Source organism: Rhineura floridana, chromosome 1 (assembly GCF_030035675.1).
Source record: "Rhineura floridana isolate rRhiFlo1 chromosome 1, rRhiFlo1.hap2, whole genome shotgun sequence".
NCBI classification, from domain to species: Eukaryota; Metazoa; Chordata; class Lepidosauria; order Squamata; family Rhineuridae; genus Rhineura; species Rhineura floridana.
The window spans coordinates 149,801,220-149,827,806 of record NC_084480.1 but is presented as its reverse complement, the minus strand read 5'-3'; the positions used below and the strand labels follow the sequence as shown (position 1 = coordinate 149,827,806).

Here is a 26,587-nt window from a genome sequence, read left to right as displayed (position 1 = left end):
CATCATTTTACACTTAGTTACAATGAACCCTATTTGCCATTTTATTGCCTATTCATCTGGTATCCTTTAGGAGCTCTTCAGAGTCCACTTTGATTTTCACAACTGAATAATCTGGGCTAGTCTGTGGCTATGAATATCTGTACTAAAATCTTGTGTCAGCAGCACCCACCATGAGGTTCACAAAATCTCACGCAGACAAGAGGCATAGAAAAGGAAGTTAATCCATTTAATGTTCCTTGTTTCCAGACATTTCACATCACATACGACTTTTTTGCCACAGCTACACAACCAAGCAAAATGCAAGGGTGGAGCAGGGGTGAAGGAGGCCACGGCTCATTCTTCGTCCCCAGGAGGAGAGGTTCTTGCTACTGTGTACAATGTGGCCTAGAGAAAACGAAAGTGGTGCCTGCTCGCAGAACAGGGTTCAGCCTTTTAGCCTCTTGACACCAAGAGAAGGTTCAAGTTTTGCAGAGAGAAACAGATCCAGTTCTGCTTGTGTGTAGCATGGTGGGAAAACAGTCACATATACAAGGAGGTGGCAGCAAGGTGGAGGGGGCTTCATGAGGGCGACCCCAGGAAGAAGAGCAGCAACAATAAGGTGGGAGCCTCCCCACTAAAGCCCACAAAAGTACAGGGAGGGGGAGAAAAGAGAGAGGAGGTGATCAGAGGAAAGGAGCTGGGAGGCAGACCCCCCCCACATCTCCACCTCTGAAGTGCGGAGAGAATTCTAAAGAGTGGCTCCTGGCTCCCTTCCATCCCTCACAGCCATAGTTAGGAGACCTCCTCCACACGCTCACACTCCTGGGCCAGGAGAGAGAGAGAGGGGCAGAGCCTCCCTCATTATCTGATGGAGGCATCACTTGGGAGGTCATGATCGGACTCCTCCGTTTCCTCGCTTGGGGCCGATTCACTGTTCGATACTGGAGTGAAAGCAGGAGATTTTCTGAAAGAAAAAAAGGGTGGGGGGTCACATGGGCACTAGGGCTGTGGGAGGGGTGAAAAGGTCTGGTGGGTGCCAGTTACAAGGCTCACAGGGCAGAGAAGCAGCACAGGAAAGGGCCCTGGTACCGGAAGCGGGGCATGGTTGGAGTGGAAAGGGGTTACTTGCTAGCTACACTGGACAAGTGGCAGGGCACAGAGAGGGAGACACAGAGGAGGGTGAGGGAGCTTCCTTGGGATCTTGCCAAGCCCAGGGTCGCAAAGGGATGAGGGGGGGGGTGCAGTGCAAAAATCCTCCCCAGCCCAGTGCTGCACTGAATTCATCGTCCCATAAGCTAGTGCAAAAGTCCAGCAGGTCAGCGATGCTTCTTATGTCCGGCCGAAGTTCTTTCAACAGCAGTTGCATCTTTCAAAACTGCGTCACCTTCTAGAGACACATGGCACGAAACACAACTCCTGTAAGTCTGCAAGGTGGGGGTTGCAGCCGATCACTCAGAATCCTGCCCAAATTTGCCATCCCCACCCCACCTCCAGCCACACACACGCTCCCCTCCCCTCCCGCAACAGGAAAGAGAACCGACAAGGCCCAGTTGCCAGCCCCTCACTGGAGAACGCTGCCTCCCGTCCCACACCTGGGATGAAGGCCTGGTCATGTCCCCACAGAGGTGGCTCACCTGTCTCCAGACTGGGTGATGAGCCGGCGACAAGTCTCCATCTGCACGTCCAGCCCACGCTTCATGCTACACATCTCCATGTACTCGTGAAGGTGCCGGTTCATGTCATTCTTGGCTGTTGCCAACTCCAACTGAGTAAAAAAGGAGCAGCAGAGGCTGTCACCCTGTAGATAGTATCCCCAACCACCTTGTCTCAAAAATGCCTTCCCTGCTGCTGTCCGGGCTGGCTCAATCTGCCCTAGACAAACATTAGTTTTGCCACACACCCTACCGGTCTCTTTTTGTTTGTTGTTTTGTATACAGTGGGGAAGAGGGAGGGCTTGCTTCCTCTGAGATTTTCCTCCACTGCAGTCCCCTCCTCACACAGCTACATATAAACACCACTTGTGAACATGGGCCCATTATTGCAAATCAAGAATTCAATGGATTCTGAACAGCTGGGGCGAAGCATATTTAGCTCCCATGGCGAGGGATAGTGTCCCCAGGTGTGCAACCCTTTACTTCACAAGCAGGGAACCTTTTTCAGCCAAATGGCCACTTTCCCTCGTGGTCAACTTTCCAAGGGCTACATACCAGTGGTAGGCAGAGCCAGAGAGAAAAGTACACAGAGCAATGAAGGTGACTCTTAACTTTATAATACCTTGTAGCCATGCAAAAGTCAGAGAGCTTTCTGCACACCCACACTCATCTCCTTCCACCCAGGCAAGCAAGAGGCATTGATCACAATTCAAGGACACATTCCAAACAGGGGTGGCACGGAGCAGGACTGGGAAGAGACAGAGAGACTCGAAGGGCAGCATTTGGCCCCTGGACCTGAGGTACTCCACCTTCCTTTACTTTCTCCCACAACAGTTAATGGCTATCCATCCATTCCCATGGGGAAAAGTAAAGCAGTGCACTTGGGGACAAAGTGTGCCATCCACTGGGGGGCCAGGCCTTACTGGGCAGAGACCCCAAAGGGGATGCAATAAAATGCAGTGTGCAGAATTGCTCTCCCTACATACTCCACTCATGATGAAGGATATTATGCCAATAAAGATACATTATTTATGAAGTACCTAATAGGTAGGTGCTGTATAACAAATGAAAATTAAGCAAATTGGCCTTGCCTTCAGGCTGTTAATAAATAAGAAGGAAGAGAGAAAAAAGGGGAAAGCTGGGAATATGATTATGATAACGAACAATTACAAAATATAATTTGTTTACACACAGGTGAATTGAACAAAAGGAAACCTGAAGGGTGCAAGATATATCTGCCTCCACCGTGGGATCCTGTTGCCTCAAGGAATGGGAGAACCAAACTGTCCCCCACTTTGAGGGCTTCCCTGAGATATGAAGCCCTTTCTTCCACTTCATACAATTGCATGCAGTGCATTGAAGGGGCTCTGAATGGGGAAAACATATATGTGCAAGTGGTTACATAGAACATAGCTGCTCCCTGCCCTAGACTCCACATTGGCCCAAGAATCTCTGAGGGAGGCCACTGGTTTCCCCTTGCCCATGGATCTTCACCATTTGCCAGATGCCCCTGGAATTCTTCCCCTCAGGTGGGTGCCTGTTTGGCCTCTTGAGTTGAGCTAGCCTGACACACACTTCACCACCTGCTAACAGCTATCACTGTTGACTTCCTCTTTAATTTTTTTTTTTACTTTGAGGATGGCAGGTAGTAGTTGCCATCTTCATAGGAAGCGCCCTTATACCGAGTCAGACCACTGGTCCATCCAGCTCAGTGACTGGCAGCTGCTCTCCAGTATTCCAAACTGGCTACATTCCCAGCCCTATCTGGAAATGCTGAGGATTGAATCTGAGACCTTCCGCATACACAGCAGATGCTCTGCCGCTGAGCTACAATGGCCCTTGGCTGTATTCATTTCCTTACATCCCTCTTTTCCCACCTCAATTTGGCCGATGGTTTCCTGATATTCCTTCTCCCTGCTTTTGAAGAGCGACTCTGTGTCCTTGATCACTTTCTCCAAACTGTCGTCCGCCTGCTGGCAGGGAAAGTGGCGGTGCCCCAATAGGAAAGAAAAAGAGCAGGTGCCTCAGTAACAGAGGTTGCAAAAAGGAACCAGCATCACCACAGAAGGGCTCAGGCAGGAGCACAGATTACAGAGCACTTTATTTCTAAAGCCTCATTCATAGCACGATGGCAGGGTTGCTTGTTTCTCCTGAGAGCAGAGAAGCCAAGAGCCGAGCTAACCGTGGCGTTAGTTAACTATTTAAACAATCACACTTAGGCTGCCATCCAGTATGTCTACTCAACGGTAAGCTCCATTGGGTTCAATGGGACTTACTCCCAGGTAAGTGTGGATTGGATCGCAGCCTTAATTTGGCTGCTTTTATTTTGAGGAAAACATACTCCTAGTGCAGACCAGGGTTGTTTTGGGGTTCATGGGCACACGTGAAAACCCGAGTGACTGCTGTGGCGCAACTCACAGGAATGTAGGAAGTTGCCTTATGTTGAGTCAGACCCACTGCCCCATCTAGTTCAGTATTGTCTTCACTGATTGGCAGCAACTCTCCAGGATTTCAGACAGGGATCTCTCCCAGTCCTACCTGGAGATGCTGGGGAGACTGAACCTGGGACCTTCTGCATACAAAATGGATCCTCTGCCCCTCAGCAATGGACCTTCCCAAACACTACAACCACACACCCACAGAGACAAAACCCATGTCTGCAGTTTGCGATGGAAAAAAATGAAAAAAAATAGGCCAAATTGAACCAAATGGAGTCTTTTGCAGGTGCAAAGCACCTGGTCTGGATCAGGACCCTAGTGCAGAGGTAGGTGGTTTTAACCCTTTGCCCCCTGCTGTGGTCCTGATCCAGACAGGGCTACCTTGGGCTTGCAATTTGTATTGCAAAAAAAGGGCCCATTTAGTTCAATGGGACCTTTTTCTAAATGCAAATTGACCGTAAGATAGGCTTCATTTGGATCTAGATCAGGACCACAGCAGGGACAAAGAATTAAAGCACCCCGTCTGCTATGGTGGAGTTCTGATCTGGATTGGCTCTCCCCTCGAGATGGCAATTTGTGAAGGAAAGCTTCTCCCTACCTCCAGTACACTGTCTGCTGCTCCACTCCCTGTTTACCAGCAGTGACAAAGACCATTTCTTTCTGGTTTTCTTTCTTTCATTTTAAGGGCAATTTTAGTCCAGTTCTCCAGCAGGCCCGCCCTCTTAACTTCCTTTGAATGCCTCTGGGCCCATCTGGGGCACAGAGGAATTCTTGGGAAAGAAAACAAAGGGGACACTGCCACTGGAGGCCTGGGCTCCTGGCAGCAGTCCAAGTTCAATTAAGAAAGGAAAACCCCAAATGGGGAAGGGCACAAAAGGAAGAAGGTGCCACAGCACTCACAGGCAAAATGTTGGCAACCCCAGCATCATATTGTCAACAATAGCTAAATTTGGTCAAGCTAAAACGGCTCAACCAGAGGGAATTCTGGGGTGCTTTGTTGCAAAGACCTCTGGGATACTCTGTGCTGGGGGAACCCAAGTCTTTTAGTGCCAGACAGCTGCAAATTGCTAATGTCAAGAAGATGCAGCTGAGTCCTATCTGTTATCTGCTTCCTAAGATCAAAGTCAGGAATCTGGGTATTGCAGATCAGGGACCGCTTGGTGTCACTGTCTAGCCCTCCTTATCTTCAAAGAAGGTCATCACGGAAGGGGCGACTAGGATGGCTAATTGGCCCCCTCCCTGTTGATACCCAAAACCCCATAAAATGAAGGATGATCTTTCAGTTCCTTGTTCCCTATTCCATCTACCTTGACTCGCTTGAAGCCACTTGTAAGCCATTGGGAACCAGGCTTTCAACTGAAGGGAGTATTAAGCTAGGCTAAGTAAGCTTTTGTTGTTTTCCTTTTGTCTGTTTTGAATCTCTCACAGTGTTATGTAATTGTGGGTAATTGGCTTCAAAGGAAAATAATGCTGCTCTTTTTTTATATGTACCTTTCTTTTCTTTTAAATATATGTATTGCTTGGAGTTAATGACTCTAAATCTAATCCTTGACCAAATGCTACTGACTGCTGTTGATTAATTTAGGTTAATGCTCCAGAGCAAGGAGTTTAACAATAGATCTGCTCTAGGATTTCAGATAGTGCTCCAAGTTTTCCCTTAATCAGAGCCAAGGGATCATCCCATGGTCAGGCAGCCAGGCTTTAAGTGCCCTTCTTAGCTTATTGCTTGAGCCTCAAGGAGCAAGACCAGAATGCATTCTACAAACTCAGGAAACCTATGAATTCAACTCTTTCTTGGCCCAGAATTTTGACAGATGCAATTTTGTTTTGTGCCCTGATTATCACCCTCCAGCATGCAGTACAGGAAGTGATTCAAAGAGCCCATTACACAATAGTAGAGGAGCTTGTGTAGAAATGTGGACAGATGAGAGGGGAAGTTCCAAAGCTTGCCCAGGAGACAAAGACTCTTCCCATTACCTCCCCTTGAGCTTCCGCAGCAGCAATAGCATAGCCAGAGAAATCCTCCCACAGCAGCAACGTTTCTTCCGTCTCCTCCCAGGTGAGGCTGTCACAGTCATCTTCAAAATCATACTCCCTCCTGGAGACAAGAGAACAGTATTATCAGCAGAGTGAAGATGGGAAGGCTCTCCTTGTGAGCAGGTGTGCTGAGGAGGAACAGGAGTGGTGACTTTGCTACATTTCTTACTGGGACAGGCCAGGTTATGGTAAAAGCTTCTAGCAACTTCAATTCTGGGATGGCCAGCTTATGTGTTCTTACTGGGCAGGCATGAGTCCAGGGGCCAAACTAGATGGACCACCACCACCACCCCTCTGCCAGATGGTCAGCCTACACAAAACAAAGTTGGCTTCACCTAGCAAATAAAGGCTTCATAAATGTAGAACTCGGATGGTATGTGATCATTCATCTTTTTTTTGGTGGAGGGTGTTCCAAGGAATGATTGTGATCATAAGGTGAACTGTAAGGAGGTCCTTTCCCTTTCTAGAATGCACATGAAACAGCTCTGCAATGCTGTAAGAAATACTTTCAGGATTATTCCTTCTTTGCTTTACAAAACAAAGGCTGTGAACACACTAGCCTTCAGAGCAAAGCGTTTCCATTAGCCACACCTGGAGCGGGAACAGGTTGATGTGCTAAGTAGTTGCAAAATCTTTTTGAAGTTGAATTCTTTTTAAAAATGCACTCAGCTGCTCCCACCAGATTTTACAGTAAAAAGGGGCAGGAGTTCACTAGCATTGTGTGCTCCCGTTTTCAGAAGAGAGAGGTGGAGACGCACTAGAAATGGCAGAACAGTGAGCGTGTTTCTACCCAAAGTGAGCCAAATTTTACCAAAAGGGTAGCCAATGTGGTGCCCTCCAGATGTTGTTGGACTTCAACTCCTATCAGTCCCAGCCAGCGCAGCCAACGGACAGGGATGATGGGAGATGTGTTTTAGCAACATCCAGAGGGCATCACTCAGACTGGCCCTGCATTACCAGATTCTAATTAAAATTTAGGAGGGCTGCCGAGGACCAGATAATTCTGCTTTCCAGAGGCTGGATTGGCAATCCCTGAATGCTTGGGGATCACCAGAAGCTAATTCCTCCCCCTCCCTCCAAGAAGCAGGATACACTCACAGCTGGTTCAACATCCTTTGCATCTCCTCATTTATGCTCATGGCTGTGGTCTCGTCCTCTTCCTCCTCTTCAGGTTTTTTGGAAGGCTCACTCTCAGACAGGGAAGTGTCTTCATCGCTGACCAGCTTTCGCTCCCGCTTCCGCCCCATCGAGGCTGGGACCTTAATGGGAGACAAGTGCAGAGACTACAGAACGAGGTTGGGTTGGAGATCAGAAGTGGGTGGGTGAGAAGAGATGCCAAGGAAAATGGGGTGGGTGTAGGATGATATGAAGATAAAGACAGAGGAAGAGGAAGAAAGAGAAAGAGAGAGAGAAAGAGAAAGAGAGAGAGAGAGAGAGAGAGAGAGAGAGAGAGAGAGAGACGGGCTTATTATGACCAGGTTAAAGATGATGTGATGGCTAAAATGTAGTTTCAGAAACCTCTATTTTAAAATTAAAAGCTAAGCAACTGAAGATGAAATCAGATGAGGGTTCACAGTAAGGGAACTCCAATCACACCCCAGAGGTGGAGGCAGGAATACAGAGGTTTTAAGAAAGAAGAGGAAAATGCCAGGATTTACAGTTAAATTTTATTTTACAGAAAAGCTTCTAACTTGCATATTGTTCCAGCTCAATGAAAAAAACAACTAACCAACTGATTCTATAGGGGAAGAAAGAAAAAGAAGAGTGAGAGCAAGTGTGAGATAGTCAGTGAGTGAATAAGACAAAGAGAGAGATAAAAAAAGGGGTGGGGAGGAGAGGAGAGAGAGGATGTTAGAGACACACACAAAGACACCTTTGCAGCATGTCTCTCTCTCCAGCAGCTGCTCCCTTGGCAGGGCCCGCCAAGTCTTGCTGAAGAGATGCTGTACTGATGGGGTTTCCTAGTATAGCTTCCCAGAGATCTTGTGTGAAGGCTACCCTCAAACTGCCTGCCAGGTTTCTCCCGTGTGACTGAGATGAATACATGGAATGAGGTCAGAGCGGCAGGGCCATTTCCCTTCGAAAGGGCATGTTTTTGGTTCTTCATCACATCCCTTCCCCACAAATGGGAAGAGGGTTTGGCACCTCTCACCTGAAACATTTTGATCATGTCCTCACAGTTGCGCTGCTGGGCTACGTCACACAGTTTAGCCGTGATATCTATACGCCGACAGATGTCCATATCCACTTTCATGGCTTTCTCTTGGATTTTGGTATCTAGCTCGGTAAGATTCTAGCTCAGACCAAAGTAAAGAAAGAGAAAGAGAGGAAATTAGATAATCTTCTTTGAAACTTCCGACACGAATGACGTTGCCTCACGAGATCTCACATTAAGCATGAGGTGGAAGGAGAAACCTTGTGCTGGGCATTGTATTTTATAGACAGGCAGCAGAACTGAGGGTTATTGGACTCCAGCTCCCATCAGCCCCAGCCAGCAGGGCCAATGGTCAGCAAAATTATGTAGTCCAAACTGTGGTCCATGAGCTTCATCAAGGGGTTTGCAGCATGTCCATATTAAATATTCATATTGATTTCTAACTATAATCTGCTTTGCTTTTTATATATGAGACCATCTTGGCTGTAAGACCCTCTCTCTGCTTGCTGGCCTCTTTCCACCTGCCCTGGAAGGGCGGGGCCTTGTCTGACTGCAGCTGTAAAAGGTATCACTACCTGAAGATGCTAGAGACCACCTTGACTGTGGGGTGTTGTTTAGGGGCTTCTGTTTGGGTAAAAGTTTAATTTCTGATGGTTGGTGTTTTGTTCTGCTGTTATTGGGATTATGCTTTTGTATTTTGTTGTTGGATTTTATTAGGAATTATAAGGATGTATCAATTTATTGTATGTTTTTATGATGTTTTTGTTAACTTATTGACCATTTGAATTTATTTCTTACAGTGAGTTGTGTAACTTTTTCTCTGCTCATGTTGTGAGCCGCCTTGTGCATAAATTGTTACGGAAAGGCGGCATACAAATAAAGAGTGATGATGATATTGTATTTTACTATATTACAATTTGAATTCTATGGAATGCAAATTGTAATACAATGAAATACAATATAAGAATATAATTAAAAATCATACAGCACCTACCTAGCACAGTGAATTACAACTGGTACAACAGGCAGAGAAAACATTAAGTGGTCCACCCAGACCATCAGCAATTTTCAAGTAGTCCATGAGAAAAAAGAATTGGGAACCACGGATGTAGTCCAACAACATCTGGGAGGCCACAGGTTTTCCACCTGTGCAGTATAGTATCCTCCATGTATGGGTATTCTCTTGCCAGCAATCTCTGGACCTGAAATAAAGTGGTAGGGGTGTGCGTGTGTAACAGATTGGAGTCAGTAATATATACACTCACATTACTCATCAGCCCCTTGAAAACGACCAGCTCTGCTTTAAGCTGCTCAACCTTCATAGCTAGCTCTTCCTGACATGCTTCTGCCTCTTGGGCCTCCTAGTGGAGAGACAGACAGACACATCACAACTTGGAAGAGACAGGGGACCCGGGTGCAGGGAGATGGAGGGAAAGGGATGACCCTCACCTCATGCAGCTCTGTCACTCGGTCTTGCAGCTGAACTCGCAACGTATACTCCTCTTCCCACCTGGCAAGAAAAATGGACCAAGGACATGGCAATCGTTTTTGCACCAGATTCTGCTGGGACACAGGTGGATCCATCCCTTTGGTGACACTGATGCTGGCATAGGAAGCTTTGCTCATTCAATAGAGACTGGCATGGAAGCAGAGGCACCCCTTGGAATGTGTTGCAATGACAGGTGGCAGGCTCTGCCACACAGACTTAACTACCTTGCTCTAAACTCACTGAGTACTTTTCACATACCACCGGCTGCAGATTGAGGAGGGTAACCACAAACTATGTTTAGTAACTGCCAACAGACTCCCTACCCCAGAATAAACCATGCTGACAGATGACCCCTGCCTCTCTTCCCTGTTCTGCTGGATCAAGCCACTGGGTATGTCTAACCTCATCGGTTTTTGGGCAGCCAGAGCTTGCATTCCCTCTTCCTTCCTTCACAACTATACCTGGCACTCAGCTGTCTCTGGCCTATGGAGTGGCATTTTACTGCTGCCAGATAGCTATATATGTTCTTCACAGGGACTGATATATCTATAGTGGCCCCCAAGCAAATTTCTCTGGTCTCCCAAGACTCAATCAATTTTGGTGGCAGCAGCCCAAAGGAAGGCTGGGCGGAATGAAACACTGCACTAATGTGGATGGATCTCAGTACCCTGATGGCAATGCAAATTTCCCTCCCTAGTCATGAGAATAATCATTTTATGAGTGGAGAGGGGGCAACAACTCCCTCATCAGCTGATCTGCATGGATCAGCTGAGGGGAGGAGCTGCCTGCCTGCATGTGATGTGTGTGTGGGCATGTGAGAAAGAACATGAGGTGGCCACACCCACCACTGCTACACAGCACCTGGAAGGTTGGCCAAAGGTAAATGCCCTCAGGCCATAAAAGGTTAGCCGTCCACTACAGAGCATCAAGTCAGCTATGGGAGATCTCTGTCACTGTCAGTGTTCAAGCAACTCCACTACCATGTACTGCCATGGAGTTCACTACAACAGGATGCCCTGGCCTGGACACAGGAAACTGGTATAGTGTAAATCAGAAGCAACAAGGAATAAAAGAGAGATGTCTAGACTACACTAGCAAAGAAAGAAAGAAAGAAAGAAAGAAAGAAAGAAAGAAAGAAAGAAAGAAAGAAAGAAAGAAAGAAAGAAAGAAAGAAAGAAAGAAATGGGGAAAAGGGCCAGGTTAAGCCATAACTTTAGAAAAGGTACAATCCCAGAAGCAGAGAAAAACAGAAATGAAACCATCCCTTTCCTTCTATCTGTATGTATTCCATAGATCCAAGAAATCACACATGTGCAGAAACTGGTACTGAATTCAACATCTTGGGGGGGGGATCTGTTTTCTTTGAAAAAAAATGAGCTAAGTCTAGCCTTTAATATTCTGAGGATAGACTTGAAAATGTCTGGGGTTTCACTGTGAAGGGCAAGGTATGAATAAAATAAACACACTATAAAGAAGCAGGTTTAAAAACATTAGGAACACAGAATTTTAAGTTTCCTACACAAGCACTCTGGTCATAACTCTTCAGCTGCTGCTGCAGAAAACATATGCCACTTTTTACTGTGCTGGACTGCTCTGCCTGTAGGGGGGAATCACTGCAAGAAATTTTACAATACGGCAGGTTGTTGCTGAGTGGGACAGCTCCCCTACCAAATCACATTGTTGTAATGCCGAAGGTTTCACAGTAAAGTGAAGGGTGGAGTATAAATTAAATCAACACACTATGTTCTGCTAACTTGAGTCGCTCTATGATGATGTGCTAGTTCATTACATGCCTGCAGTTTTGCTTAGCTACTAATGCTCCGCGTGATGTATGTAGCTGGTGCAAAGAAGGCTGCACAACTCCTGCTGTATCCAGCTTTGTGCAACACCTCAAAATAGCTATGAAGGAGCAACTGAATCATAAAGCATAGAGCAGGAGGGAAACCAGCTGAACATCTAGTCAAGCAGAGGCTGAGATGCACTCAAATGCCTTAGAGGCACTGAATGGGATTGTCAACATGTTTTTTCTTTGATCAGCAGACACCTGCACTTCCAGTGCCCTGCCACAAACTGCTTTTGAAATTCCTTTCAGATTTAGAAGTAGTTTGCCTGTGGCCCTGAGGAAGGCTTCTGCTTGAGGAAGAAAGAGCCCAAAGCCCCTGGGAGTATGTGGAACCAGTTGGTGGTTCTTTGTATCCAAGTATACCTAATTCCTTCTCCAGCCAATTTATAAATAGTTCCAAAGTCAGAGGTTTTTAACTGCCTTCCGAACCAGCTTTTCTCTGTGTTTTACCTATAAGATTCCCACAGAAAAGCAGGCTGCTGCATACACAGCCAATGCAGATACAAATACATCCCATATATATCATATCTAGATCAGCATCTACATTGTAATGCTATGTAGTGCCCCACTAAAATGGCTGGAATGATATAACCTTACTGGGAAGACTGGGTGGTGTAAATCTGGTCACTGAGTGAGTAGAACAGAATCAGGGCTGTTTGAAATTTACCTCCAAGGGACTTTTGTGAACACTTGCTGCTTCCCCTTTCCCATCATCCTTTTAGGACTTCACAGAACAAACTCCACTTTGAAGAGTCCCCTTCCTTCCAGAAGCAACAGGCTGGGCTGCCATCTTGTCTTGCCTAAAATAAGCAGAATTCTTCTCTGGCAAACCCCCCCCCACCAAATGCTCTGTATGCCCAAAAAGTTTGCCTGCTCACCCATCCCTACAGGACAAAAACAAATTGGTGGTGACTCATAGCTTGGGAAAGAACAGAGGAAACCTGGAAGAATATGAGAAAGAAAGAAAGACTCAGGCAGAGGGCATGTGGAAGGAGGGGCAGTCAGAAAGCTTACGACTCTGAAGGACAAAACGTGTCACTTCTGCAAAATTTGTTAAAAGATACCTCCCTCTCCTGTCCTTGGGAAAATAAAACTGAATCCATGGCCTACTATCATAGCATGCTGTCAAAACATATAAAAGATATCTAGGTAAAGGTTGCTTTTCTATGTTAAAAACAAAAGCGACATCTGCTTTTTGAGATTATACATTATAAACAAGGCTTAATAATAGATATAGCACATGCTTGTTATTAATTAGGACAAGTCATGTGGACATCCACCCTCCAATTCTGCTTTCAGACATGTGCTTCCTTATCACTAATAATAATTGCTCTTCAGCTATAATTTACAATTGACTTTCCACTCTGTCAGCAATGTTTTACACTTTTTCCTGTGTGTACATCCCACTGGTGAGTGTGACAAAGCTGCTGTGGGTGGGAAAGATGCAATTCACCAGAACAGCCACTACAAAAAATAATAATTCTGAGCAATCCTTATAATTGCTACACATGCAATGTCAAAAACTAAAATGTTTTAATATTTGTTTTGGATCTGAAGTGAGGATTGAAAGTATTTAATCTGAGGAAAAACCAAGGTACTAAAGTGGCAGCAACTGGAATTTCCTCCCATCAGTGAAAAAAATTAGCGTTACAGTTCTCACACTCTTTCATTTAAGCTGCATTTTAAAAATTTAAATAATAGCCAGAAAAGTGTTTTATCACTAATTTAAAAATACATTAAAAAATAAACGGGGTGACAAAACAGCACCCACTACAAAAGTTATAGTGAGGCGATAGGCTCGCCTGCCCAGTGCATCTGTCAAATATTTAAGAAAACATCCAGATTTTACATGTACCTCCTGGGAAATATAAAGTTGTAACCCATCAACACGGTTTAAAAAGGTTGAGTCAAGCAATTACTATGAACAAGCTACAGGTCCATTAAGCATGATCAGTGAGAGAAGTGGAGGGGTGCAGACTTCTAGACTTTTCTCCAGAGCTGTGGAGTCGGAGTCGTGGAGTCGGAGTCGTGAGCAATTTTGGGTGAAGTCGGAAGCAATTTTGGGTGAAGTCGGAAGAAATGTACCAACTCTGACTTCCAAATAAAGTTTGATTGACAAGAAGCAATTTTGGGTAGAGTCGGAGTCGGAGAGTAGAAAAATAGAGGAGTTGGAGTCGGAGTTGGAGTCGGACAGTGGAAAAATAGAGGAGTCGGAGTCGAAGGTTTGGCGTACCGACTCCACAGCCCTGCTTTTCTCCCATTATTATTATTATTTAAATGTATATCCCACCCTTTATCCCAAAGGGAGACTAGGGCAGCAAACAGATAATAAAGTACTAAATGGATTAAAAACAGAACATCTTAAAAATAAAACATCTTAAAAAACCATTCCAGTACAGATGCAGACTTGGATAAGGTATCTATTGAAAAGGCTTGCTGAAGGAGAAATGCCCTTCCCCCACCCGACACCCCCCTCCCCACTCTTTTATTCATCCTGGAGGCCACTGCCTCAGACAAAGCAAGCGCCAGGGCTGTTCTTCTAAAGCTGGCCCCACTCACAGTTTCCCCAAACTGAAACTTGCCCTCTGGGCCCCAACCAAGAGTTGAGGACCACTTCCCTGCCCTCAATTCAGAAGCTTCATTTGGAGTGGGACAAGACACTATCTTAGCTCCTGGTTGGGAGGAGAAAGAAGTGGAAACAGATAGCCCTAACCCCATCATAACACAGCTGCCTTCTGGAAGGGGGATGATGGGATTCTCTCCTGCCAATGATGTGCCTATCAACAGTGGCTGCCCCCCTGCCTCCCCTCCCACTTCACAGGGATTATGGTGCTGCCCCATTGCAACATTTTCTTCATCCCCGCATGAAAGAATGACAGCCATTCACTTATATGGCAGAAAACAGTGGTACTCTGGAGGGGGAGGCTAGAGGGAGTCCTGCCACTTATTTCACAGCAGGGACAATGATGTCATCTCCTAGGGCACGGTTTGCCAATTCTTCAAAGCCAAACAAATACAGTAGGGCCCCGCTAATACGGCAGGTTAGGGACCAGGCGCCCGCTGTAAAGCGGAAATTGCCGTAAAGCGGGGTCCCATAGACTATAATGGGCCGCGTCGCGCAAAAATAACATCAAAATGGCACGCAACAGAAAAACCCACCGTATTAGCGGAACAAGCGCTGTAAGAATGGGGCCTTTCCCTAATTGAAAACTGCCGCATGAACAAAGCGCCGTAAAGTGGAACGCCGTAAAGTGGGGCCCTACTGTAAGCTTTTCTCAAGAGAAACCCACTAAATAAGTTAAGATGAGGAAGGGATAGGTTATATTTAGCATGCATGGATGAGAGTTACACTGCCAGTTTTAGTTTGGACTCTTTATTGTGACTAACCAAACTGTCACAAAATATTGAGCAAGGTTTTAAGTCCACCAGAGCTCCTCATCAGGCTGGATGATAAGCAAAGTGGGAGGGAAAGTGAGGGGAAAAAACACCTTGGCATTACAGCCATGATGTCTCCAATGGTCTAACATTTCATTTTCTGGAATAGTCTTAGAAGAGGCATGGCTAGGGGGATTGTCATGAGGAGTATCTGCACTTCAGAATTTACCACTACACCACTGGCAGAAAGTAAATGTGCATGCGTGGCAACAACATTATGGCATGGACAAAACCTGCCCTTGGTGATCCCAGGCGTTGCATCTTCTCAACTGCATACTAGGTTTGCCCCCAGTCTACTTTGCCCTATAAAATGTAATGGACACCATTGAGAACGGAAACAAGTCAGCCCTTACTTTTGTAGGTTTGCCCTGGGATCCCTGTCTTGGTCACAAAACAATGTGACAAGAGTATTGAAACTGACCACTCTCTCCCACACACATGCAAACAAGCAAAATGCCTATTATCAGGGATACCAGGAGGGAGGGCAGAGTATCCCAGAAAGTGCTGCTTTAGGGCCCCCTCCCAAAGGTGACTGGCAGGTGATCATCTATGGAAAAGCGTCAATACCCCCAGGTATACAGTGGAGTTGGGGCAACACCTGTTTCCTGCCCACGGGGGGCAACTCCAGCCAATAGGAATCTGCTCCCATTGACAGAGCCTCATCCTGAATGTGGTTTGTTGGTCACAGTACTGAGTAACAAAATGCAGGGAATTATATAGATGGCCTGAAACTAGGATTTAAATCAGATATTTTCCCTTAACAATTTCCACCCTGTTCCTGGACCTTACCAAATTATCTCCCGTTCCCTCTACTGGCCTTTCAGCTCAGGGAAAAGAACACACACTTTAACTCCTTCCCTAACCCAGTATTGGTCTGTTATGAATTGTTCCTCCACCTTTCTTTGCTGAAAATGGAGTAAGCACTTACTAGGGGGAAACACTGATCTGACTGCACAGCATCAGAATTAGAAGAAAAATCTAAGCCTCCTTCTGATCCTCCTGCATATTCATCCTCAACTCCTGGTCCTCCATCACCTCCTGGTTCCCATTCTCATCTGCAATGCACCATTTCCTAATAACAGTCTTACTGCAACAGTCCCTCCTCCCCACCCTGCCCAACCCAGGCAAGCAGGGCGCATCTAGCACAGACAGTTTCCTTGAGTGACCCCACAGCTCACCCTTCCTAGGGAGCTGCTTTTACGTTGCAAACCAAAAGGGAGGTAGACAAGAGAGGGGCAGGAACCCATTCCCCAAAGAGGTCAAGTCTCTGAAGCAACAAGAGACCAGCAGGAGCCTTCCTGGCAGTGAACCATCACTCCCTCAAGACATTGTAAACTCCCAACAGCAAGGAAAACTATGGAGCAGGAACCCTAATAGGTGTTCAGAAACCAGGTGAGTCCAGTTCAAAGTGTCAAGTCTGAAGAGCATTCAGTTTCACTGGATGCTGCTATCTATGTCCCAGATTTAGATTTTCTCTACTTTTAATGTAACTCTGAGAGTAGCTAGTCTGGAGTCAATAAGTCATGACATACACAATATAAACTTAACGTCCCCTATAAAATTATCATCCAGGGCATGAACAGAAACACACACATACTTCCTAGGTACTTCTTATGTTCCTCATTCACATGCATGCGTTAAAGGATGCAACCATTCCCTTGGTGTATCATATTATGGGCAACTTCTCTCTTTTCTGAGTGGCCAGCAAGACGCCTCAGGGAAGCTCACCAGCGAAGCATGAAGGCAGAAGCTCTCCCCACCCCCCACCTGACCCCCCATGTTTGTCTCCAACATCTGCTATATCCCATATATGTACACCGAGATCCATAAGGAGGGGGCCAAGAAATGTTCCCAGGGGCTCCTGAGAATACTATTTCTATGACAGGCAGAGGATGTGAAGGATCTCCAACAGATTTTCAGCACCCTCACTAAACTGCAATTCCCAGGATCTTTTGGAAGAATCCCTAGTAGTTAAAACTGGCATAAATCAAAGCAATCCGGCAGTTCAGACATGTCTTCTTTCTGCCAAAAAAAACAGGGGAAAGGACTGACTTCTCTTCACTTATTAGTATTTCATTCAGTCTGAGAATAGCAAGGAATTAGGTACAAAAGAACAGCCAAGTTTTAATTTTTTTAAAAAAGCTTTAATTATTTAATAAAGATTAAGGACACTTAGATGGCCTGAAATCCCTTCCCATCCCAAAAACCAGGGCTGCGGAGTTGGTACACCAAACCTTCGACTCCGACTCCTCTATTTTTCTACTGTCCGACTCAGACTCCACCCAAAATTGCTTCCAACTCCACAGCCCTGCAAAGGGCTGTAAATGTCTTTTTAAATTGGAAGCTCTCATAGGAGCATTTTTATCGCTGCCTGAATATGCGCTGATCTTGGCATCACAGCATTTGTCTTCACTGACACACAAAATGTTTTCTATCTTGAGTTATGGTGAAATGCTCAACTACAGCTGACTTCACGGGAAGCTTCTTTGACATTTTGAATTTATATTTTAAAAAAATTGTCAGTCAAAATTTATTTTGAAGCCGGAGTCAGAACATTTCTACCGACTCCACCCAAAATTGCTTCCGACTCCACAGCCCTGCCAAAAATTGTTATTCTGTAAACATCCAATGATGCTGAACAGAACTGCACAGTCATCTCGTCTCTGCGTTTGTCTTTGACAGCTTTTCAGTTTTTTCCAGCACACACACTCTGAAATCGCCAAACTCCACAGCATTTAGTGATTTATGCATGTGGATTCAGTTTTCCCTTAGGATATCACAAGTGAGGGACGGGAAACTGTAGTTCAGTTATTAGGCCCCTTTCTATTTCAGTAACTATTTGGCTTCTGGAAGGGTGGCACATGTTCAATTATATATCTAGCATTTATTTAGTACTTTCCCTAATTGCACAAAGCTCTTTGTAATTATCATCTTAGAAACGTTATGATAGATGCCAGACTCATACACCACAGCACAAACATTCTCTCACGTGCACAGCACATGTGTCAATTCCCCACGTCCCCAATTCAGCACAGGATTTCCAGCTGTTATTTTCCATAGCCCTTCTGTGTTTTTAACAAGAGTCTGGCAGAGATAATTTAAGCAGATGAAATGTTTCCGATCATTTCCTCTTCATACCAGGAAAAGCTTCCCTCAGTAAATTACTGTGTGTCAGGCGAGAACATAGGAACAGGGTCAATTGTAGGGGTTTGTATGGGTGCTCATCCACAGACCTCCTGGGGGACAGGATATTGCAACCCTCCCTGGAGCTCCTCCTCTTGTGTAGGAAAACATCCTGGTAATTTGTACTGTACATTAATCAGTGGAAAGAAGATACTATTTTGATTTTCTGCCTCAGGCACCAGTGTCTTAGTCCAGTCCTGCTTCTGGGAATTTTTCTCAAAAGCACCACGGGGACCAAAGGTAAGCACATATGAGACACAAATGAGTTCCAGTGGGGAATCTGGAATGGTGCACTAGCAGGGTGGTGATGATACCTGATCCTTTCCTCGCCCGCCGCTTTTCCACTTTAAATCACACATACACAGCACAGGGTTCCAAACATGTTTGCAAGGGTGAACATGCATTTGGAGCAGAAAAGGAGGTGAGGAAAAGGTTAAACACCAGCACCTGCTGCTTCTTTGTTCTGACTTACCCCCTCCCAAAGCGGTGTTTCTTACACACATGCATGCATATTTAACTGCCACCTCTCCTCCAGAAAGAACTCCAAAGGTTGGACATCTAACACATAGATGGACAGCACAGCACAGCCTAACAAGAATGGCCACTGGAAAAGATCTACAGGCTTTTATGGAGCCTGTGGGGGGGAAATGCCAGGAGAGGGGGTGATCAGTGGGTGGTATTTGGCTCTATCCCATCAACGCACTTGGTTCTGATATAGCTATGTCAAGAATTGTCTTCTGCTTGCCTCTCACTTATCTTGTCTGGCAAAGAAAGCTGGCTGGGATGAGAGGAGAGCTTCACTGCCTTTCTTGCAAAAGAGGCAGGCTATATAGTGCAAGAAATAAGGCTATCAGCTCAGTTCTGCTTGGTCCGACTTCACCTGGAGTACTGTGTCCAGTTCTGGGAAGAAAGACAAACTAGGACGTGTTCAAAGGAAGGCAAAAAGAGAGACCAAGTGTTATGAGGAAAGATTGTTCACCCTGGAGAACAGATTATGGAGAAGTGATACGATAGCCAAGTATCTGAAGGGCTGTGCTACACACGTAATGGACCAAATTTGTTTTCTGTTGCTCCAGAGGGCAGGGCTGAAGCAATGGGTTTACATTTTTAAAAAAAAGATTTTAGATGAATCATTAGGAAGAACTTCTGGATGAAGCAAGCTGTTTGACAATAGAATAAAAGGAGGTGGGCTCTCCTTTGTTAGATATTTTAAAGTACAACTAGGATGGCGTCTATCAGGGACACTGTAGTAGTAGTAGTTTCCCTGCATCAGCAGCAGGTTGGACTAGATGATCTTTGAGATGCCTTCCAATGTGATGATTCTGTGATTGTCTAGTTGTAACAATTAGACACAGGATGATAAAATATTAACGCTATAAAGGCAACCAGGAACCTGCCCCAAACTAGCCCTCATGCTGTGCCCTTTGTAAATGACACAAATTTGAAGCTATTTTCCTATGTTCCACATTTTGTTTTGCTGCTGCCAGTATGAGCATAAGAAGAATCCTGCTGGGCCAGACCCAGGCCCATCTAAAAAAAAACATGCCATGCTGGCCATGGCTGATGGAAGCTATAGTCCAAAAGGGCTGGAAAGCACCCGTGGGGGGAATGACTGCTGTATCCCAATTTCAACAGTAGCCAGACAAGTTTTTTCTTCCAGGAAGTCCACAAGCCAGGAATTCAAAATATAGTCTTCTCCCAGCAGCAACTCATTCCCAGTACCACTGAAGATGAAGGTTCCCTTTAGCTATCATGGCCAATAGCCACTGATGGCTTTAATCTCAGTGAATTTGTCTAATCTTCTTTTAAAGCCAGTGGCCGTTTTGCCACATCTTGTGGCAGTGAATTCCACACATATGTTGTGTCTATCCTGAATGTACTGCCCATCAGTTTCATGGGCTGAAGCTGACCTCCTGTATTATGGAGAGAGCGAGAGCGTCTCCATTCACTTCCTCCACATCATTCATAACAATTCTTTTCTCCCTCTCCAAAACAGGCGTGATTTGAGAGACTCATTACCACACCCATGTAAAACAAAAAGGGTAACAGAAATAGGGAGTGTTTTTACCCTTTCTGCCCATTCCATTTACCTAATTTAAAATCATCCCCTGCATCCTGCCAAAACGGCCCCATTTTAGCTCTGCTAGGGGAGTGGACAAGCCCAATATATTCTTTCCCCCTCCGGTTAGGTTAAAAGCAATGAGGCAGGGGGCAGTTCCTGTTGCAAAACTGGTGCAGGGAAAAGAACTAACCACTCCTTCCTCTCGTGCCTTAACTTTTTATTCCATGTTCTCTCATGGACCGTCCTCTGCTTGGTTACTATGGATTAGGAACAAGAGTCGCATGTTATAGTGAAGTGATGAGTGGTGGCGGCAGGAACACATTATGACTTGTGCATTTCCCCCCCTCACACTCCTTGGGAAACCTGCAAAGAAGGAAGTGGCACATCTCCCTTTCAGCAACATGAGCGAGGCCCACATTTACAAGGAACTTCCACAGCCAGGTCCTCTCTTTTCACATTATGCAGATAGGGCAGTCACATGAAGCCATGCTAGCGCCTTCCATGCTCAAAGCCAGTTCAATTAGCAATAGCTTTGTTCAAAACAAAAATGCTTTTTCTTGGCAGCTGCTCATAAGTTGTCCATCTTGCTGTTTAAAGGATGCTCTGACTTGGGGATCTCTCTGCCTCACTCATGATCTCAGACTTTCACCAGCTTCTCTGTGAGGACCTTAAAGTGTTTTGGGCCTTCCTTTGTTCATAGCCCTTCCTCATGTACAAAAGTGCATTGCTATTTATAGTTCATCTTCCTGACAACCAAACTGCATGAAAAGTAACAGCAGGCACTGGGCTACCAAGTGTGCTTCAAAGGTGAGCACAGATTTTAACCTGGCTCCCCTTGCTGAAGCCCGGCTAAAGGCAGCTGCAGGCCTGATGTATTTAAATAGCCTGGAACTTTGCCAGTGTTGCACCTCTTTCCCCCTTCAAATGTAGATATGTTTTAAGCATCTAATCCTGTACTATCCTACTTCAAAACACTCTCAAAGTAGATTACAAATGAAAAAAAGTTTTAATAAATAAAATCGAGAAGAATATACCACAGAAATGCCATATTTGGAAGAGTTGCTTTAAAAAGGCTGGGCAGATAAGGCAATCTTCACTTGATGCCCAAAGGTCAACAGACTCAGCGCCTGGAAGCCTCTCTTAGAGGAGCATTCTATAGCTGGGCCCCACAAGGCCCTTTTCCTGATCGCCACTGGCTTCCATTCTGAAGGCGGGGGAACTCCAAGAAGAGCCTCTGACAATGATCTTGGCATTTACCTAAAGGGAGACAGCTTACCACTTGCTCTCTCATTTTTGTGCTCAAAACATTACCACTCAGGCAAAAGATACAACTACTTGCAGCTGGGAAAGGCTCTTAGGCAGGAAAAAAAGGGAAAAGATTTAGCAACTCCCTCCTCCCATTCATTCTCTGGGGTGATGGTGTCTATCTGCACCCCAACTCCCGTTCTCTGCCTTGGAGCCTGCTTTCAATGAAAGAAAATAACATGTCAAGGAAAGGATATGTGTAATAAGGGTCTTAGGCTTCCCTGCCAAATTGAAATGATACATAAAAGCATATAAAAATGCATTTTTTCACATCCATCCCTTCCCACTCCCAGCAACTGTCTAAATGTAGACTGCAAGTTTCTTAGGCCAAGACCTTTACATCTCCTTATGTAAACCAAAGCCATTTATGACTGTGGAGCACTATGCGCGCTGATAGAATTATATAACTAATATGTCATTAACAGAAATGACAATAATTCAGCACACACAGATATCTAAAGGCTTGGGTTTTTCAACTTCCCTCTTCCAAGTCAGCTCAGTTAGCATCTGCCAGTGGTAGCTGTGGTGCGACACAAAACTCATCCAATATGGCTTCCATACAAAATGCACAATGATGTTGATGGCTGGATACAAACAAATAACACTAGGGAGGGGAGCACTATGTAAGGGTACGCTGGTGGTGTCCCAAGTTAGTTGCAGAAATCTAAGGTAGCAGGGACTAACAAGGTACTTAAAAAGGGCAAGAAGTGTAGATTCAGTTCTTGATTATGCTTCAAGTTTCTCTTTTCCTAAGAACTGGTATTTAACTGCTTCCTTAAATCTGTTCTCCCATCTGTGAAAAAGGGTGTGCGTGTGTCAAGATTTGCATTGCAGAACATTTGGGAACATACAAATTCAATAAAGCTCAAAAGCAGAAGGGGGCATGTCTGGCCCTCAGATCACTGTGCCCCCTACTCTCCATACAGAGGATTCCAAAATCCCCTCATAAAATTCCATCCTCTCCACTACACGAATAATTGATTGCGCTAACGAATCTACCAGGAGTTGACAAGTTCATCACAGCATTTAAAGCGCATAAGATTCTCTCTCCCTGGCTTTCACACAAGTGAATTCATGCCACATGGGTCAGCGAGGGCCTTTTGCTGGCCCCTCACTGTCCCAATAGGATCCCGCCACAGTACAAAAATTAATTAATTATATCCCACCTTTTCTCCAAGGAGCTCAAGGTGGTGTACATGATTCTCTCCCCTCCTCATTTAATCCTCATGGCTGAGCAGGGATTCAAACCCTGGTCTCCCAGGTCCTAGTCCAGCACTCTGACTACTACACCACACTGGCCTACCATGCCAAAATCAGAGGCACCTGCATAACAACCATCAACCCTTTTTTGGTACAAGGTGCCACAAAAGAGCCTCTGCCCCGTTTCTTTGCCTCTGCTGCTTCCAACAGCCCATTTCTCACCCTACCGCTGTATCTCGCTCTGGCTCTGTCCCACTTCTCCACCTTTCCTCGCCGGCTGTCGCCTCTTGTGCCCACACACCAGGATCGCTTTGTTCGACCCTTCACCTCACCTGCGCTTGTAGTCATCCCGTTCTCTCTTCACCTTGGCCAGGACGTTGTAGAGAGCCCGGATCTCTGGGGTGATGGTGTCTATCTGCACCCCAACCCCGTCAGGGTGGACCCAGGAGACACCGGGCCCCTGCACCAGGGTGGTCTCTAGGCCGGGCCCCAGGCGGCGAGCCTGCGAGAAGGACCAGATGGTGCCTGGCAGGAAGCGAGAAGAGGACGAGAAAGCGCTGCTGGACAAGGACGGAGACTGGGAGGAGGTGGGGGTGAGCGGAGCCCCAGGGTGGTGGCAGCTCGGGGAGCTCAGCACCCTCGACGGGGCGCCCAGCCCCACAGACCGGGTACTGCTGATACTGCCGGCCAGCGCGAGCCCCAGCGGGCGGATAGGGCCGATGAAGCCCGTCTGGACTGCTTGATCTCGACGCTGCAAGCTGCCCCGGCGGGCTCCTCCTTCTTCCAGGGCCTGCTGCAGCTGCTTTTCCAGCTGCCGGTTGCGGCGCTCCAACTCGTGCACCTTGGCCAGGAAACATCGGAAGCGGAGGTTGAGGGTCTTCAGCACGTTGATGTTGGAGCCCAGGTCGTTGCGGAGGGCCATGGCGGCCGGCGGGGCCGGGAAGGGAGACCCGGCGGCAAGGGAAGCCGGTGGGGCCAGCTTCCCGTCGAAGGAATCCCCCCCCTGGGGCTCGCCGGGCAGAAAGAGAAGAGCCGGGAGGTGCTGTTGCTTCTCGAGATCCGCGGCGGCCAAGCCCTGCTGCTCCTGCTGCAGGAGGAAGAGGTTGGGGCCGAATAACGGGTTCATGGCTGCAGCTGCCGTCCAGGGGCTGCGACGGGGCAGGGGGAAGCGGCCGGTGGGAGGGGAGACGCTTCCGGCAGAGCCAATCACAGCTGGAGGCTCCGGCCCGGCTGGCATAGAAGGGGCGGGCTCCAGCCTACTGGCCTCCTCCCGCAGCTGCAGAGGGGAGGTGCCTGGGCAGGCTGGCGCAAGGGAGGGATGCTCCGCAGGGCGGCCGGGAACGGTAGGGGGTCCTGCCGACGGGTGGATGGATGCGCGCCGCACGTCCCGGGGGGGGCGGTGAGGACGCACAGCCGTCTAGCTGAGCTGCTCTGGTCTGATCTGGTTGCGCCGCCGCCCCCGACGGTGCCAAAGTACAGGAAAGCAGGCTCCGAACCAACCCGGGTTTTGCGAAACGAAGTGACGCGGTGCTCGCCCTTCTTCCTGACGACTGGTGGGCTAAACCGTGCGCGCCCACGTTAATCAGCAAGCCAGGAAACGTGGCCTTTCCCAAGCTTGGTCACTCCTTTACTTTCTTTCGCCCCCGCCCTCCCCGTCCGCTGTGCCCTGATATGCTCAGGCTGCCAATGCAGCTCTGAAGGCTCCGCATCATGGCCGCTGGATTTGGGACTAAGCAGCGCCTGTGCCTCCTTCCAAATATATATCGCCCAGACCGTTTCTTACCCGGGGCACCGGGCGGCTTGCGGCACTGTAACCGAGCCCTAACTGTCGGTTGTGGTGGACCTAAAAACACGGGGCAGTGTCTGAAATGTCAGTGTATTAAACTGTCCGAATTCTACCCGGGCAGCGCTAGTGGCCCCACTTCCTGAAGATGAGCAAGCGGCGTGGGGAAAGGCAGTGCCAGATTTAGGCATAAACTGAACAAGCTACAGTTTAGGGCCTCACAATCCGCAGGGGCCTCAAAAAAATTCAGAATCTTTTGGGGGGCGGGCTTCCAAAATTTTATGTGTACTGAATATATATATCTGGTGTAATTTTTTAATAAAGGGCCTCCAAGCTTTATATAGCTTAGGGCTCACCAAGTCTAAATCTGGCACAAAGGCCTTAGAGATCAGTAGTAGATCACATATGCTTTGCACGCAATGCCAGGTACGATCGCTGGTAGCAGCAGGTAGAGCTAGGAAAGGCTTCTGCTGAAACTCCGGCCAGCAACCGCGAGTCAATGTTGATAATAGTTACATGGGCTAACACAATACTTTGTATAGGGCAGCTTCCCCTAAAACCAAGTCCTAGATGCCTATACCAATACATTCCTGCGCCCTGTGGAGCATGTTTACATGAATGCACTGTGTCTATATATAGCTGAATGAAGCAGTAAAAGCAACTGGACTGCTTCTGTGACAAAAACACTTTGCAAGTAGAAAACTAGACAGTAAGGAGTAAAAGGGAGGGGGTGCAGCCGGCTGCAAAAAAATCCTGCTCCCTTCTAGCCGCACAGCAAAGTATTAGCCAATAAACATAAGGTTTCCAGTTAAACAAGCCTCAGAGTCAAAGTCACTTGTAAAGGCAGAGGCTAATAAGTAAGGTATGTATGAATGATTCCCTATGAAATATTAAAGAGGTCTTTACAGCTAGGCTGAAGCTTAAAATGGAAGGAGCCAAACAAATTACACTCATCAGTGGATATTCAACATGACAATGGGGAACACAAAGGGGGAGAAATGCTGTCACACTCCTGTCCTGCCTTTGGGCGTTTAACCAGGACGTGGTTGGCTACTGTCAGAACAGGATACCTAGGATAAGCCTTTCACCTGATCCAAGCAGGGCTCTTATGTTCAAGTGGAACTTGCAACAAAATGAAGTATATGCTTACCCACCGACAGGAGGGGTCCTAACGTTAGCCCTCCCAAGTTCCTAAAAGCTGTAAGGGACTTACGAAGGACAATTCATTCCACCCCCCATTTTCTTTTCCAAGCATCGTTACCTTCTGTGGCTCCTGCAGGAGGCGAAGCTGCTCAGTCTTCATTGGGCTTTTCTTGTTGGTGGCAGCGAGGGATTGCCTGTTGGGGTTTACTTAAAATGTTCTGCACTTTTACACATCTTGGGAGTCTCTCAAGAGAAGAGTGGTCTCTTTTTGCCTTCAATCATATTATTAGCATTCAGACGAGCTATTCGAGGGAAGAATGGCTATATATAGCCTCCACATTCAGAGGCAACATACCTCTGAACACCATTTGCTGGGGAACCACAGAAGGAGAGGGCTGTTGCCTTCATGGCTTGCTTATGGGCTTCCCAAAGTGTGCAGCTGGCGGCCACCGTGGGAAAACAGGATGCTTGGCTACATGGACCTTTCATCTGATCCTGAGGGCTCCTCCTAAGTAGTAGCATGGATATGGAAGCAGGCACTAGTTGACCTAGCACTGTAAATATGGAGCACAAGCTTGCACAGGGAGCTTCATAAAGATTTAAAGGGAGTAAAGTACTTTGGAAAACTTTTGCCTTACGCAACAGAACATAGTCTCCCCAGTCACACCATACTGGACTTGCATTGACAGCTCAATTTAGAAACTTATTAAAATAAAAAGCGGAGATTCACAATTTCTAGAATCTAGATCAGCCTTTCCCAACCAGTGTGCCTCCAGATGTTGTTGGACCACAACTCCCATCTTTCCTGACCATTGGCAATGCTGGCTGAGGCTGATGGGAGTTGTGGTCCAACAACATCTGGAGGCACACTGGTTGGGAAAGG

General features: G+C 46.7%; 1 protein-coding gene across 3 annotated transcripts; it reads right to left on the bottom strand.

Annotated features, from left to right (window-relative positions):
• Window positions 1-203: 203 nt before the first annotated feature.
• On the bottom strand, window positions 204-24,329 carry IFFO1 (intermediate filament family orphan 1). Of its 3 annotated transcripts, none has more exons than XM_061637316.1 (9): window positions 23,111-24,327; window positions 9,711-9,771; window positions 9,527-9,622; window positions 8,259-8,399; window positions 7,205-7,389; window positions 6,047-6,167; window positions 3,509-3,604; window positions 1,614-1,744; window positions 204-943 (listed from the first exon to the last, which is right to left on the bottom strand). In XM_061637316.1, exons 1-9 carry the CDS (start codon window positions 24,013-24,015, stop codon window positions 841-843), a joined length of 1,839 nt encoding a protein of 612 aa, XP_061493300.1. In that variant the 5' UTR covers window positions 24,016-24,327; the 3' UTR covers window positions 204-840. The 3 variants fall into 3 exon arrangements, with proteins under 3 accessions (XP_061493300.1, XP_061493309.1, XP_061493319.1); XM_061637325.1 differs by having other exon boundaries at window positions 7,205-7,365; window positions 23,111-24,325; XM_061637335.1 differs by lacking the exon at window positions 3,509-3,604 and having other exon boundaries at window positions 23,111-24,329.
• Window positions 24,330-26,587: the final 2,258 nt, after the last annotated feature.